This window comes from Pelophylax lessonae (assembly GCF_965119305.1).
Source record: "Pelophylax lessonae genome assembly, chromosome: 3".
Classification (NCBI taxonomy): domain Eukaryota; kingdom Metazoa; phylum Chordata; class Amphibia; order Anura; family Ranidae; genus Pelophylax; species Pelophylax lessonae.
In genome coordinates, this window is record NC_138770.1 from 543,442,512 (window position 1) to 543,456,703 (window position 14,192).

The 14,192-nt window shown below is 44.3% G+C and overlaps 1 protein-coding gene across 1 annotated transcript in view; it reads right to left on the reverse strand.

Annotated features, from left to right (window-relative positions):
• The window catches only part of LOC309551844 (pecanex-like protein 2), a 256,799-nt gene that overhangs the window by 50,842 nt on the left and 191,765 nt on the right, over window positions 1-14,192 (reverse strand). The window contains exon 28 of the mRNA XM_082252546.1: window positions 10,781-10,884. Within this exon, the coding sequence (XP_082108672.1) occupies window positions 10,781-10,884 (104 nt within the window). The remainder of the gene's footprint in view (window positions 1-10,780; window positions 10,885-14,192) is intronic.

Below are 14,192 nucleotides of genomic sequence, written 5' to 3' on the forward strand. Positions count from 1 at the left end.
CAAAGATTGTGTTCACTGCACCCCAAAAAGATTGTGTTCACTGTACCCCCCAAAGATTGTGTTCACTGCACCCCACAAAGATTCTGTTCACTGTACCCCACAAAGATTGTGTTCACTGCACCCCAAAAAGATTGTGTTCACTGTACCCCCCCAAAGATTGTGTTCACTGCACCCCACAAAGATTCTGTTCACTGCACCCCACAAAGTATTTTGTTCACTGCACCCCAAAAAGATTGTGTTCACTGCACCCCAAAAAGGATTTTGATCACTGCACCCCAAAAAGGATGTTGTTCACTGCACCCCAAAAATGATTTTGTTCACTCCACCCCAAAAAGATTGTGTTCACTGCACCCCACAAAGATTGTGTTCACTGCACCCCAAAAAGATTGTGTTCACTGTACCCCCCAAAGATTGTGTTCACTGCACCCCACAAAGATTCTGTTCACTGTACCCCACAAAGATTGTGTTCACTGCACCCCAAAAAGATTGTGTTCACTGCACCCCAAAAAGGATGTTGTTCACTGCACCCCAAAAAGGATGTTGTTCACTCCACCCCAAAAAGATTGTGTTCACTGCACCCCACAAAGATTGTGTTCACTGCACCCCAAAAAGATTGTGTTCACTGCACCCCAAAAAGGATTTTGTTCACTGCACCCCAAAAAGGATGTTGTTCACTCCACCCCAAAAGATTGTGTTCACTGCACCCCAAAAAGATTGTGTTCACTGCACCCCACAAAGGATTTTGTTCACTGCACCCCAAAAAGATTGTGTTCACTGCACCCCAAAAAGGATGTTGTTCACTGCACCCCAAAAAGGATGTTGTTCACTGCACCCCAAAAAGATTGTGTTCACTGCACCCCACAAAGGATTTTGTTCACTGCACCCCACAAAGATTGTGTTCACTGCACACCAAAAAGGATTGTGTTCACTGCACCCCAAAAAGATTTTGTTCACTGCACCCCAAAAAGATTGTGTTCACTGCAGCCCAAAAAGATTGTGTTCACTGCAGCCCAAAAAGATTGTGTTCACTGCAGCCCAAAAAGATTGTGTTCACTGCAGCCCAAAAAGATTGTGTTCACTGCAGCTCACACACAGAAAAATGGATGTGGATCACTGACACCTGCCTATCTCCAATCCCACACCACACAGCAATATCGATTGTAGTTTGTAGAACACAGTTTCCCTAAAATTCAGCAGACTCTGTCCCTAACAGGATTGAGAAGAGATCGTAGATCAGGATTGAGTGCAGATTCACCCCACCCCCCACACAGCAATATCGATTGTAGTTTGTAGAAGACACTGACCCTATAATTCAGCAGACTCTATCCCTAAAATGCCTACAACTCGCCCTGCCTAAACACTCCGACCTGTCCCTCAATTCTATCCGGACACAAATGGTTTTTTCCTGCCTATCTTTCCCTAATCAGCAGCCAGCACATTGATGTGTGCTCTGTCCCTTAGCTAAGCAGCAGAATGACGCTGCTGCGGCGGCTGCCTCGAACTTATAAAGACTTGGTCACATGCTTCAGACGGCCAATCACAGCTACTAAGACATTTGCAGGCATGGCTGGGATGGCTTAAGGCACACCAGTTAAACGATTGTTGATTGGCTGTTGAAAGCCCGCCATGAAAAGAGCGCCAAAGCATGCAAAACCCGGAAATAAAACGACCGAACACGGATTTTTACCCGAACATACAGTAAAGTGTCCGTGTCCGTGTTCGGGTAAAAAAAATCCAATTATTCGGTACGAACACGAATAATACAGTCCGTGTTCGCTCAACACTACTTATGGTATTAAAGGTTGCAAGCTTTCAGGACCTGAATGAACCTAGGGGTCCTGAATGCTCGCATCTTTAATAACATGAGCTTACCAATAAAGGGTATAATTTATACTCCATAGATAAATAGGTATGTTACTAATGCTGAGCTATAAATAAGTATTTTTCCATGAATAGTTAAGACAGACAGGTCCAGTGGGCCTATGCATAGGAACTAAATCCTGATTAGGTCCTGGTTAAAACATAAAAAGTAAAAGAGAATATATAACAGAAGGTGAGGAAACATAAGTACTGAAACATAAAACAACTGCTTTGCAGTTGAGCTAAAATTATATGGCAATGTCACATACTGGAATAAGCACAGTAGCTGTGTCAGCTACTTTGTGCAGGAGGCTTTTTGCAGCAAGCAAAGTACTTTCTGACAGCTGCCTGTGGCCAGCAGGGACTGTCAGTCTGGGTTGGTTGTTGTGCTGTTCAGACATTACATGTGGCAATATTTTTGATCCTGCAGATCCTGCAGCCAGCCTAAAGTGATCTAGCAGGACTTAGTTTTTTGACTAAAGTTCCACTTTAATCATAAAGTGAGAATGACACAGTAAAATAACACTTTTATCAACATCTAACACCTGTGTTTTTAAAACTATTTTAAAGTTGGACTAAATTGATATATTTAATGGTTTCCCAAAACAGTTACATTCAGGGCATGCTTTGAATGAAAAGGCCTCATGCCCACTGGGCATTTGCCCAGCTCTTTTAAATGCCTTTTTCCTAGCAGGAGAAAAGCAGCGCCAAAAACGCGACTAAAGCCGCGTTTTTGCAAATGCGTTTAGGTGCGATTAGGCCTGTTTAAGTGCATCATGAGTTTTGGTGTTTATTAATTTAACTGCCCAGAATATTATTTATTCTGGCATTTGAAATGAATGAACACTCAAGCACTTGACGCGCCTAGCACTTAGGTCTGTTGGCGTGTTTAGGCGCATTAGACATTCAGACATTTTTCTGCCAAAATGCTGCTGCTTCTGAATGCACTTGCAGTGGAGAAGGGGGGGGGGGGTTGTGCCTCTAAACTCCCCTAACTCTAAAGCCCTATGTGTGCATGGACACATAGGCTAATGCGTTTAGAGGCAGGAACGAAAAGCAAGATGCCTCTAGAAACAGTGTTTAAAATGCCCAGTTTGCAGGAGGCTCCACTTCCACAGACTGATCGACTATGAGAGCTCCATGCTTCCTGCCGGGACAAACTTACAAACTATGTGGAACTTTTTTAAGGAAGCTGCCATGATGGATTGACTCTTTGGGACTTGTTACCCGACTAACTCAGGCAAAGACCGATTGGTACCTGGTTAGTCTACCTTTGGAGGGGGGGGGGGGCAAATGTGACCATACTCACCGTCACTGGGAGTGAAAGACAGATAATTAATGGTTTGGATTGCTTCAAATGGGTTCTGTGTTTACACTTATGATAATGTGTATTGAACTTCAATGTCAGAGACAGGCTCTCCCTATTGTCTGTGTATGGAGGTGTGATGTGGATTCTGTTAAGCCTGTCTGTCCCATTGTTAAATGTTAATGAACTTACATATTGTTTCTGTCCAGATGGCAGGATAATTAGTTCAGGTTAATTCTATTTCTGTATACAATTTCATCTGCATATGATAATTTAATCAGGCAACCCCTGACCTGTGTGCGGTAATCTGATCAGGAGGGGGATGTCCATGCTGTATAAAAACTGTGTGCGTTGTTCAATAAAAAGAAGATTCCAGTACAAGCTAAGTTGTCGGCTAGCTTTGTATGGGGACGGCTGGAAAATCTGATATCTATATTCAAGACTGAAGGAAGTCGTATACTGACGGAAGCCGACAAGCACACTGTGGGTCATGGTTCCGTTACAGTATAAATACTGTTTCAAGGGGACAGCAATTATGCCCTAAATATTATTAGTGCTGCTTCAATTGTGTTTTACTTTAATATGAAACACAATTGAAAATTGATAGGACATTATTAGATCTAAATGCATTGAAAATGCATTTCAGTTGCAATATGAAGCAGGTGTCAATATTAAGTTAATGACAACCGAAACGCAGATCGCAAATGCAGTGCATATGCCTGCACTGAATCGCATGGTGCAGTAAGTGCTTGTGATTGGCCAAAGCATGCACCTGACCTGGGCATGCACCTGACTAGGGTGCCTTTTGCCAATCATGGCTCAGGGGCTAAGTCCACGTCCCACACTATATAAGGCTGCTTACATGGCAGCCCTATGTAGGTAGTTTTTTTGATTGTGCAGTCAGTCAGTTTAGTGCGGTCAGTGCAGTTTAGTGCTGTGCTGATTCTTGTGTAACAAAAGTGTAGTGGTGCCAATGGAGTGTTGGTGTATACAACACATCTGTGTCACCCCACTGATCCCATTTTTTTTTTTATTGATATTTTTTTTCTTTTCATTTATTTTTTATTTTTGCAGCATCAGGTTCTGTGGCTGCATTATTAGTACTCCCCCTTCTGTGTCGCAGGTGCTATTCCCTCTGCATAATTACTGTCCCCCTTCTGCATCGCAGGTGCTATTCCTTCTGCGCCAGCAGTGGTTTTCTTTTTTTGGCTTTAATACATTTTTCTTTATTAAAAAAAAAAACTATAATAAAACTGTTTATAGTGCACCAAGCACAAAAGTATTGCACCAAAGCACCATATTTCCTTCCCACACTCTATAATAAAAAGTTATAAAAATCTCCCCCCCCCCCAGTGGTTTTCTTTTTTTTTGTCTTTCTTACATTTTTCTTTATTAAAAAAAAAAAAACTATAATAAAACGGTTTATAGTGCACCAAGCACAAAAGTATTGCACCCAAGCACCATATTCCCTTCCCACACTCTATAATAAAAAGTTATAAAAATCCCCCCCAAACAATCCCCATCATGTCGGAAGGGCCAACAAGGAGAGGCAGATGCTCACAGGCCACTAAAAGAAGGCAAGCAGCCTCTGTATCCACAATGAAAAGTGGTGGTCGCGGACATGGTGCATCCTCTGCAGGCGGGGCACGCTTGTCCTTTTTTCTGGTGCTGGTCATGTTATTGAGCCACAACATGCAGAATAGTTTGTGGAATGGATAACTAAGCCATCCTCATCCTCCTCATCCTCTGACACTCAGGCTTATACTAGTTTGCCTTCCACAAAAGCTGCCAAAGCAGCTTATTCCACAGGCTCCTTGTCCACAGCTACTCCTTCTGTAGCCCCACCATCATGCATGGAGGAGTCATTTGAATTCTTCGATCATAGTGTCAGTTACATGCTGCTGGAGGATGGGCAGCAATTTGAATGCTCCGATGTTGGTTCCCAGGTTGAGCAAGGGAATAATGTGAGCCTAGAGAGGGGGTGACAATGACGGACAATAAACTAGGAGACATGTTCCCCCAGATGCAGCATACTGCCAAGTTTGCTCCAGTGATTAGGAGGGAGGGGATGATGAGGTCACTGACTGTACTTGGGTGCCTGAGAGAATAGAGGAGGAATATGAGAAGGAGGAGGAGGCACAACTCCAAAAAGGTAGGATGTCCTCCAGGGGCTGGCTTAAGGGCAGCCACCCTATTGCATCACACCACAAAGCTCCACAGGTGCAGGGCGCTGCTAACTCTCCGCTGACTTCCAAAAGTTCATTGATGTGTGCTTTTTTCAGCACGTGCAGCAGACCGCAGCGTTGCTGTTTGCAATCTCTGTCTGAAGCGGATCAAGCATGGCCAGAACACCAGCCGCTTGGGCACCACATGCTTGACAAGACATATGACAACCTGCCATGCAGAGTGTTAGCAACAGCACCTGAAAGACAACAAATGCAGACTTCTCCTTGCTCCTCATCTGGGATCTCTACCCCTACTATACCTCAAGTCTTCTCAAAAACCTGCACTGAGAAGGATGATGCTATAGCAATGGATGCCACAGGTACTTGCACCCAATCTGCTAACAGAACACAACCTGTTGATTTCACCACCGGGCAAATTTTGCTACCCCAGTTGCTGAACCGTAAAAAAAAAAAAAAAATACTGACCCAGCCATCCACATGCTCAGAATCTAAACGCTGGCTTGGCCAAATTGCTGGCCAACTTGCTAGCACTACAACTGCTGCCTTTTCATCTAGTAGACTCTGCCCCTTTCGTGAATTTGTGGAATGTGCTGTACCACAGTGGCAGGTTCCAAAAATAAATTTCTTTTCATGTAAGGCCATTCCAGCTCTGTACCATCATGTGGAAGGCAATGTTTTGGCCTCGTTGGACACAGTGGTCAGCAGCAAGGTTCACATTACTACTGACTCATAGTCCAGCAGGCATGGTCAGGGATGTTACATTTCCTTCATGGCGCACTGAATAACTGCTGGCAGCTGGGAAGGATGCAGGACAGGGTTAAGTGCTGGAGCTTGTTCTGCCACCACGCCTCCAAAAATCTGGTGGTGATTCTGCCCCATCTGTCTGCTCCAACCCCTCCTCTTCTTCTTTCTCTATGGCCTCTTCTGCTGAATTGTCCTCTGAACCAGCAGTGCTCCCTAAGCGTCCAAAGGACTAGGCAAGCAGTCAGGCTAAAAGAGGCCATGCAGTGCTTCAGTTGATCTGTCTAGGTGACAGGAGCCACACTGGGCTAGAGATTCTGTCAGCTCTGCAGGGGCAGGCTCAGAGGTGGTAATGACACGGCAGCTTAAGCCAGGAATAGTTGTATGTGACAATTTCACCAACCTTTTCTCCGCCCTCCGACGGGGACACTTGTCACATGTTCCATGCTTGGCACATGTCCTGAATTTGGTGATGTAGTGTTTCTTGAACAGGTACCCGGGCTTACAAAATCTTCTGAGGCAGACGAGAAAAGTCTGTGGCCATTTCCAGCGGTCATACAATGCCAGTGTTCGGCTGGCTGACATTTAACAGGAATTCAACCTGCCCATCAACCGCCTCATTTGTGACATGCCCACCAGATGGAACTCAAAATTGGCAATGCTGCAGCAGTTGCAAATGCAGCAAAGGGCCATCAATGAGTACCTGTGTGAGTATGGCACAGGGACAGGCTCAGGGGAGCCTGGCTTCTTTTCGCCACGCCAGTGGCTGTGGATTAAGGATGCATGCACTGTCCTGTCACCATTTGAGGAGGCCACAAGAATGGTCCCGCTGGACTACATGCTTCGTGGAATCATGGATAGGGCACTTGAGGCATTAGAGAGGGAGGAAGAGGAGGACTTCCTTTCCTCACAAGGCCCCATTTGTGCAGATACCCTTTCTGTGGGGCTACAAAACACACAGGAGGAAGAGGAGGAGGAGGATTGTGGCAGCATGGATGTAGAGGATAACATACAGCAGTCTTCAAGGCATGGTTTTCATTCCCCAGAAACCCCGGGAGTTGTACGTGGCTGGGGAGAGGTTGCTCCTGACAATGTCATCCTTAGTGACCCAGAGGACTCAGAATCTCATGCCTCCTCAAACTTATGCTGCATGGGCTTCCTGATTCTCCAAAGCCTGTGAAAGGACACAAGGGTTTGTGGTATTAAGGAGAGGGATCATTACTGGTTGGTCTTCTTGATCCACGTTACAAGGGTAAAGTTGCAGAGCTCATCCTGCCTTTACAGAGGATGAAACATCTTGAGGACACCTTGAAGAAAAATTTATGTAACACCTTTCCTGACACTGGGAGATTACCATTTCCTGGACAACGTGTTTCTGAGGCTTTGTTCAGTCAAATGAGAAGCAGTGGAGAAGGTGGCCAGCTGACCGATGCCTTTAAACAATTCAAAAAGAGGGGCGATCTTCCTTTCATCTTCCTTTTTTCCCCCCATTTGCCCCCTCCCAATCATCCCATTTTTGCTCCTAATATTACCACTCTTTTCCCGTCCAGGGGGGCCGGCATGGTGACATTTGTTATCGTACGGACATCCCGGGCGTTAACTGATGCTCTTTCAATAATGCCCGTTTTTCAGCGCCTGTTGCCTGCGCCAACCAGTTTAATTGGGCTTTGTCATCCCTTCCCCAAACTTTGGGAAACATTGTAGGTCACATTGGGCCTGTCTTGGATATGTTTATCGCTGTCCCAATGCGAGGAGTGGTGCTTTTTTAGCACCCCTCCCTATGTGACACTTGCCATCTATGGGGATGGTGCTTGTGATCATTCTTGATCGGAGCACAACTCAGCTTCAGTCATGCCCTTGCTTGGACAGAGAGATGTGCATCCTGGGACTTGAAGGCCTGATCTCGGAGTCCACCGGCGGGAGCATGCGCACTCTCACTGAGATGTGTCTGCACTCGGCCAGCGACGTCAGATGCCGACCGAGTGAGAGGGTTAAAAGGCTGGCGTCTCCACATGTTATCTGTGGGAGAGAGGAAGTCGGTACCTGGTTTGTGTCTTGGCAATATGTAAGTGAATTCTCTACAACTTTTACTTTTTTAATGGTTGACTTTTCTCTATATCTCTTTCCTATAATCATCCATCTTAGAGCCATCATTATCTTTATGACATTTTTTTTTACTCTGTTCTTGTTTGTTATATAACAAGGCCAGGTGAATAATGCAAATGACTAATGGGGGATTTTTATCCCCATACACATGTTTATTTTACTCTGCTTATTTAGTTTTGCTTGTCCCTCTCTAGATCATTTGTTGTGCAGAGTTTGCATGACTATTTTCCAAAATGATACATTTGATTGGTGTTTTTAAACATACACCATCAGATTAATATGTAATGTTTCAATTTTTAATTTTATACATTAATCATTATCACAGTTTTCCCATGATACAATCTAGCCATAACAATGTAGAGATTTATTTTATCTATCCAATCATTGAATTGGAGTTGATTGTTTTAAACCAGGCTCCCTCACTTGACTTAATTTCTTTAGAAAGAAATGTAAGTGTATTACAACTTATTAGCCTACTGCTTTCTTGTCTCATTATTATATCTATTACTAGATGTAATTCTGTGGTATCTCATATTTATTTGTAGCCCGGCATGCCTTGAGGCCTTCTGCGATTGCAGGGCTTGCCTAGCTGTTCCCCTGTTTGGGCTTGGTACAGGCACTAGGGTTGTTTGGGAGGATATATGCCTACTGCTCAACATCTTTGGGGTGAGTTCTATAAGGAGACAAATATATTGATTGCCAACACACCAATATTTTGATATATTACTGTTATTATATTTTTTTTTCTTGTGAAAGTTTCTAAAATTTGGATTCTTTATGTTTGTTAGACACTTGAAGACTGGTGCTTGTTTGGAAGTTCCCTGAAGAAGCCAACATAGGCGAAACATGTTGGGATGATTCGAAGCACCGCCATTGTGAAAATGATATAAGTGCCTATATGTCCACTTATAATTTTTTTATGTTGACTCCCCCTTCATCTATCGATAAATTGTCTACGGTGACTCTTGTTTTGTGCAGAGCCCCCCACACCAAAATATCCACCCCCCCCCCTGTTGGGGGCATGTGGCCTGGTATGGTTTAGGGTATGGTTCATTTAATTGCTGAGAGCCGACAATACATTACAGCTGTAAACAAGTTTAAATTACATTTTTTCCCTTTAGAAATGTCGGTATTGCTGCAGCAGGCTCCATATATTGTACAGATGCACCACTTTACAGGCACATTAAGGGGACCCCGCAGGCACGATATTTAAAGGAATTTTTCATTTTTATTGTTTCTCTTTAAGCATTATTAAAATCACTGCTCCTTTAAAAACAATAGTTTTTAAAAAAATACATGTCCCCCAGGGCGATACCCAGGTCCCCGTACACTTTTTTTTGGCAATATCTTGCATATAAGCCTTTAAAATTAGTACTTTTGATATTTCATGTTTGTGTCCTATAGACTTTAATAGAGTTCGCATGTTCGCTAGAACTTTTTTTCCTGTTCGAGATGTTCTGGTGCGAACCGAACAGGGGGGTGTTTAGCCCATCCCTAGAGGTAAGCAGTTTGTGATGTACCAGATGTAGAGGGAGGCTATTTCTTGCATGGGAAGATTACCACTAAGAGCACTTGGATATTCAAATTGACGCATGTTGGTCTATGGACATTACACTGTTCCTTCTGATTAAATTTAATATGTCACTTCAAGTGGGATAATATTAAACTTTATGGACACTTTTTTTCACATTTATTATCGTGTTCATTAGGGAGTCATCTATTGGTTGTTCACTGCAATTCCAGTCTATTTCTTTTTGGAAAGGAAACCGGAAGTGTTTGTTAATAAAGTTTTACCCACACATTATTTGCAGAGTCACCTTCCAGAAGCACACTAGTGAAGCTTGTCTATTTTTTTCCTTTAAAACACATATGTAAGTTTATTGTTCGTTAAAGTTCATGGTATATTTGGACTACACTGCTATGTATTTGCTGTGCGATTTGAAGGTGGGCTGTTTCCAAAAGAAATGTGTTTACTGTATGCATTTGAAAGAGGCATGTGTAAAAGCATATTGTAACCTCAGTTTATTTGGTTTTATTGCAGTTTTACAGAACTATTCACAGAAGTAAATTCAGTTTTGGAATGAAACACAACTGTTTTCTGTCAGTTTTTAAAGTGGGACAGCAGATTTATTTAGATTTCATAGTTTGTTGCCACGTTTTAAAAATCAAAAGTTTATCAAAAGTTTGATATACAATATTAGATTATTGGTCACAAGGTATCCTCCAACTGTTGTCTGACCAGCCTGGAATGGGACTTCTCACTGGGTGGAATTGTGGTGGGGCACTGGAACTTGTTACCCTCCCTAGTAGTTTATAATAGTTTTTCTGTTCTGGGTGAAAAAATAACAGCATCTTCTCTATGGCCACGACATGTTGCTCAGTTTTACCAGTCTACTTCCTGGAAATTCTCCTTTATAAAGATATCAAAGTTCTCCATTCTGGGTTTTCTGACCCAGCTAGCTGGGACAGGAATTGACTTACATAAATAACTATACGACAGTTGGAAGCTATATATTTGCTTTCATTTATCATGTAAACTACAAACTTTCTGCAATTTTTTTTAAAAAAATGCAAGATCTACCTGAAAGACAAGTGATGTGTTGCTGCCGCCAAAAGTCTTCTGCCCAGAATACACAGTCCAAAGGAAATAGTTACCAGAAACGAGTCTTCATCACAGTCCACTTTCTAAAATAATTTAAAACCAATATTGCATTAAACACAGTGTTAGATAATGAACAACCTCATGAAAATGCAGTGCATACAATCCTAAAAATGATGTGTATTAAAACCAGATTTTTGACCATAACCAAAGCACTTGGTCTGTGACCTAAAGTGTTACCTAAACCCAGGACCCTGCATTCACTATATATATCTGGTCTGTCACAGTACACAGAAAACAGAAATGCAAATATTTTAATAAAAATAAACTGCTAAATACCTTTTCTCATCAGCAGTATATAGCAGTCTTGTGACTTCTATCCATTCCTAGTAAAGCTTGTAGGAGGAGTTTTCATACTGCACTGAGCTGTCCTATCAGGCTCCAGGAGCCCTGACCCTCTGTCTGGACAGTGCAGATTGGCCCTGTGCTGATCACATGCATCCTCCCAAGGAAAAAAAAAGAACTCTCTAGCAATATGCACCAAACTGAGCATGTGCCACCTGACTCCAAAGGCTCGGTCTTATCCAGACATGTTCTGGAGTCAGGGGAAGAAGAGAAAGATGTGTGCATACTTTAGTGACACTTTAGGACCATTTCCTTTACTTAAAGTGATACTAAACTCTGATTTCAAAATAAAACTGGTGGCTATGTTCATTCTTCATGGTCCTATTGTATGTAGGATTGTAGCCGCCTTCTCTTGCTCGCTCCTGAGATAGACTAGATAAGGGGTCAGCAACCGCCGGTACGCGTGCCAGGCATGGCACATGGTCGGATTTCTGCCAGCATGCGAAAGAAGCCTGGGATACCCTACACATCAACAAAATTATCCGGCCCCTGCTTGCTACCTGCCTTGCTGCCTCTTTGCCACCACTGTTCCCACCCACCTCAGCTCCCACCCACCTCATTTGGCTTTCATGCATTTAGCCGACATAGGTGGTTAGGTGACTGGTGTTCGGCCGGATCTAGGGTATATTGCATGCTCCTGCCATGGACGCTGTTCCTGGACTGCTGAGCTGCTTCTCCCATGCCTGCACAGGCACTCAGCAGACCCTCCCACACATAGCTGAAAAAGGACTTTTTTTGTTTACAGACACAACCTTTATCTACACAGTACATAGCTGCATAGTTTGCTGCTGCTCTCACCTGTGAAATCTCCAGGTTGGTTAGGTCTGTAAAATAATCTGTTCTCAGCTATGTGCTGTGTGGCACTGTACTCTGCTGTGTGCCCAGCTAGCACAGACTGTCAGGGCACCAATGGCAGGAGAAGGACTCTAGGACACAACATCTGTCAGGACACCAACGGCAGGAGAAGGGCTCTAGGACCCAGCATCTCTACCAACACTTCACATGGGCCTTTATAAGGAAGTTTGTGATTGAAGTTACTGATTGATCTTCAGCTTGTACCGTATTCCTGTGATCCTTGTTCCTGAAAGTTCTCTGCTACCGACCTGGCTTGTCTTTGACTATTCTCCTACCTGTCTCCTGACCTGACCACCACTTGTCCACGGATATTCTCCTCTGTTCTCCTGTGTCTGACCTTGGCTTCCCCTCCAAGCTTGCCTGCTCTTTTATCCTCCTGGCTCTGAAATCTGTCTTGAACTGACTTCCCATTGTCTCCACAGACCTGCCATGTCTCACAGGCGCCACCAATCTGCAACCACTACTTAGCACATCAGAAACCCTTCTGAGTTCCTCTGCAAACAACATCACAGGCGACCTATGCTACTTTGAGCCTGACTTCTCCTGTTCTCACTTTTAGGGGAGTCTGGAATCTAGCTGCAAGGAAGCCCTCTTTCCATTGGCCTCCAGCACCAGGTATGTGATAGTATCAATCAGCCACTATGTCAGAGGCCTAGAGAGGTGCTGCAGCGATGCTCTCTGTCAGCTGATAACTGCACTTACACAAGCCATCAAGGATTTGCAAGAAGCATACTTCCAGCTTGCAGGATGCGTGCACGCCCCTACTATTACAGTGACTTCCACAGAACCTACCCCTGCTATGAGCCCCAACTCTTTAGCTGTTCCTTCCAGTCCTCCGGCCACTGCTCCAGCTGCCATGTTACTTCCTCTGCCAGAACCCAGAGTTACCACTCCTGAGCGCTTTTCAGGGGATCGACAAAAGTTGAGGGCCTTCAGGAATGCGTGTGAACTTTATTTTGCTCTGCAACCAAGGACTTTATTGCCTGATGTACCGCAATCCTGGGCTCATAACCTATTGGAGCAAAAGAATACAGCACTGGATTCTGTTTCCACATTCTTTGAGGCCATTGCTGTCCTTTACGATGACCCACAGAGGACTGCTATTGCGGAGTCTGCCCTCCATACCCTTATACAGGGCAGATGACCTGTGGAAGACTACATTGTGGAGTTCCGTAAGTGGTTAGCTGATACCAGATGGAATGCTGCTAATTTAAAGTATCAGTTCCGTTTAGGCTTAGCTGAGACCCTTAAGGACGAATTGGCCCGTATCGAGGCTCCTACCTCCTTGAGAATCTCATCCAATTCTCCATCCAGTTAGATAGACGCCTATGGGAGCGACGCTTCCAACATACCCAGAGCTTCCAACCCACATGGGTGTTGCCAAGGGTCTCTGGTCCAACCATTCCTACCCCGGCTCCTCAACCTTTTAGTTCATCTGATGTGCAACCTCTGCAGACTGGTCTACTCCGACCCGCTCTGACTCCTGAAGAAAAGGAGCACTGACGACAGAATAATCTCTGTCTGTATTGTGGATCCACGAGCCATTTGCTGTGCAATTGTCCCGTCTGACCAAGTAGGCCCCGTCAATCATCCTCTTCTTATCTCCAATTGTCCGGGACTCAATCCACTCATATTGTTCTTCCCATCTCATTGCAGGTGGCTGGAAAGGAAGTCAACCTGTGGGCAATCGTTGACTCTAGGGCCTGCACCTGCTTCGTAGACATTAATACTGTGAAAGACTTGCATATTCCTCTCAAACCGAAGGAGCAAAGACTCCATATACACAGCAGATGGCACCACTCCCAGCTCGGGACCTGGTACCCAGGAGACCATTCCTATCTTAGCAACCACAGATACAAGTCACCAAGAACACCTCCGGTTCGATATCAGGTCTCCCATATTCCCAGCCATCTTAGGAATATCCTGGTTACGGGCCCACAACCCACACCATTGACGTCACATCTGCCCGCGTCACATCCAGGTATGCGGAAGCATCACGAAACGTCACTTCCGCCCATATCCTCTCTAGGGATGCAACTGCCCAGTGCGTTCCACATTGGGACGCAGGAATATCGCAATACTGTAGGTGCGGCTACCCAGTGCGTCTAACAGTGGGGCAACAAATTATCCTGTC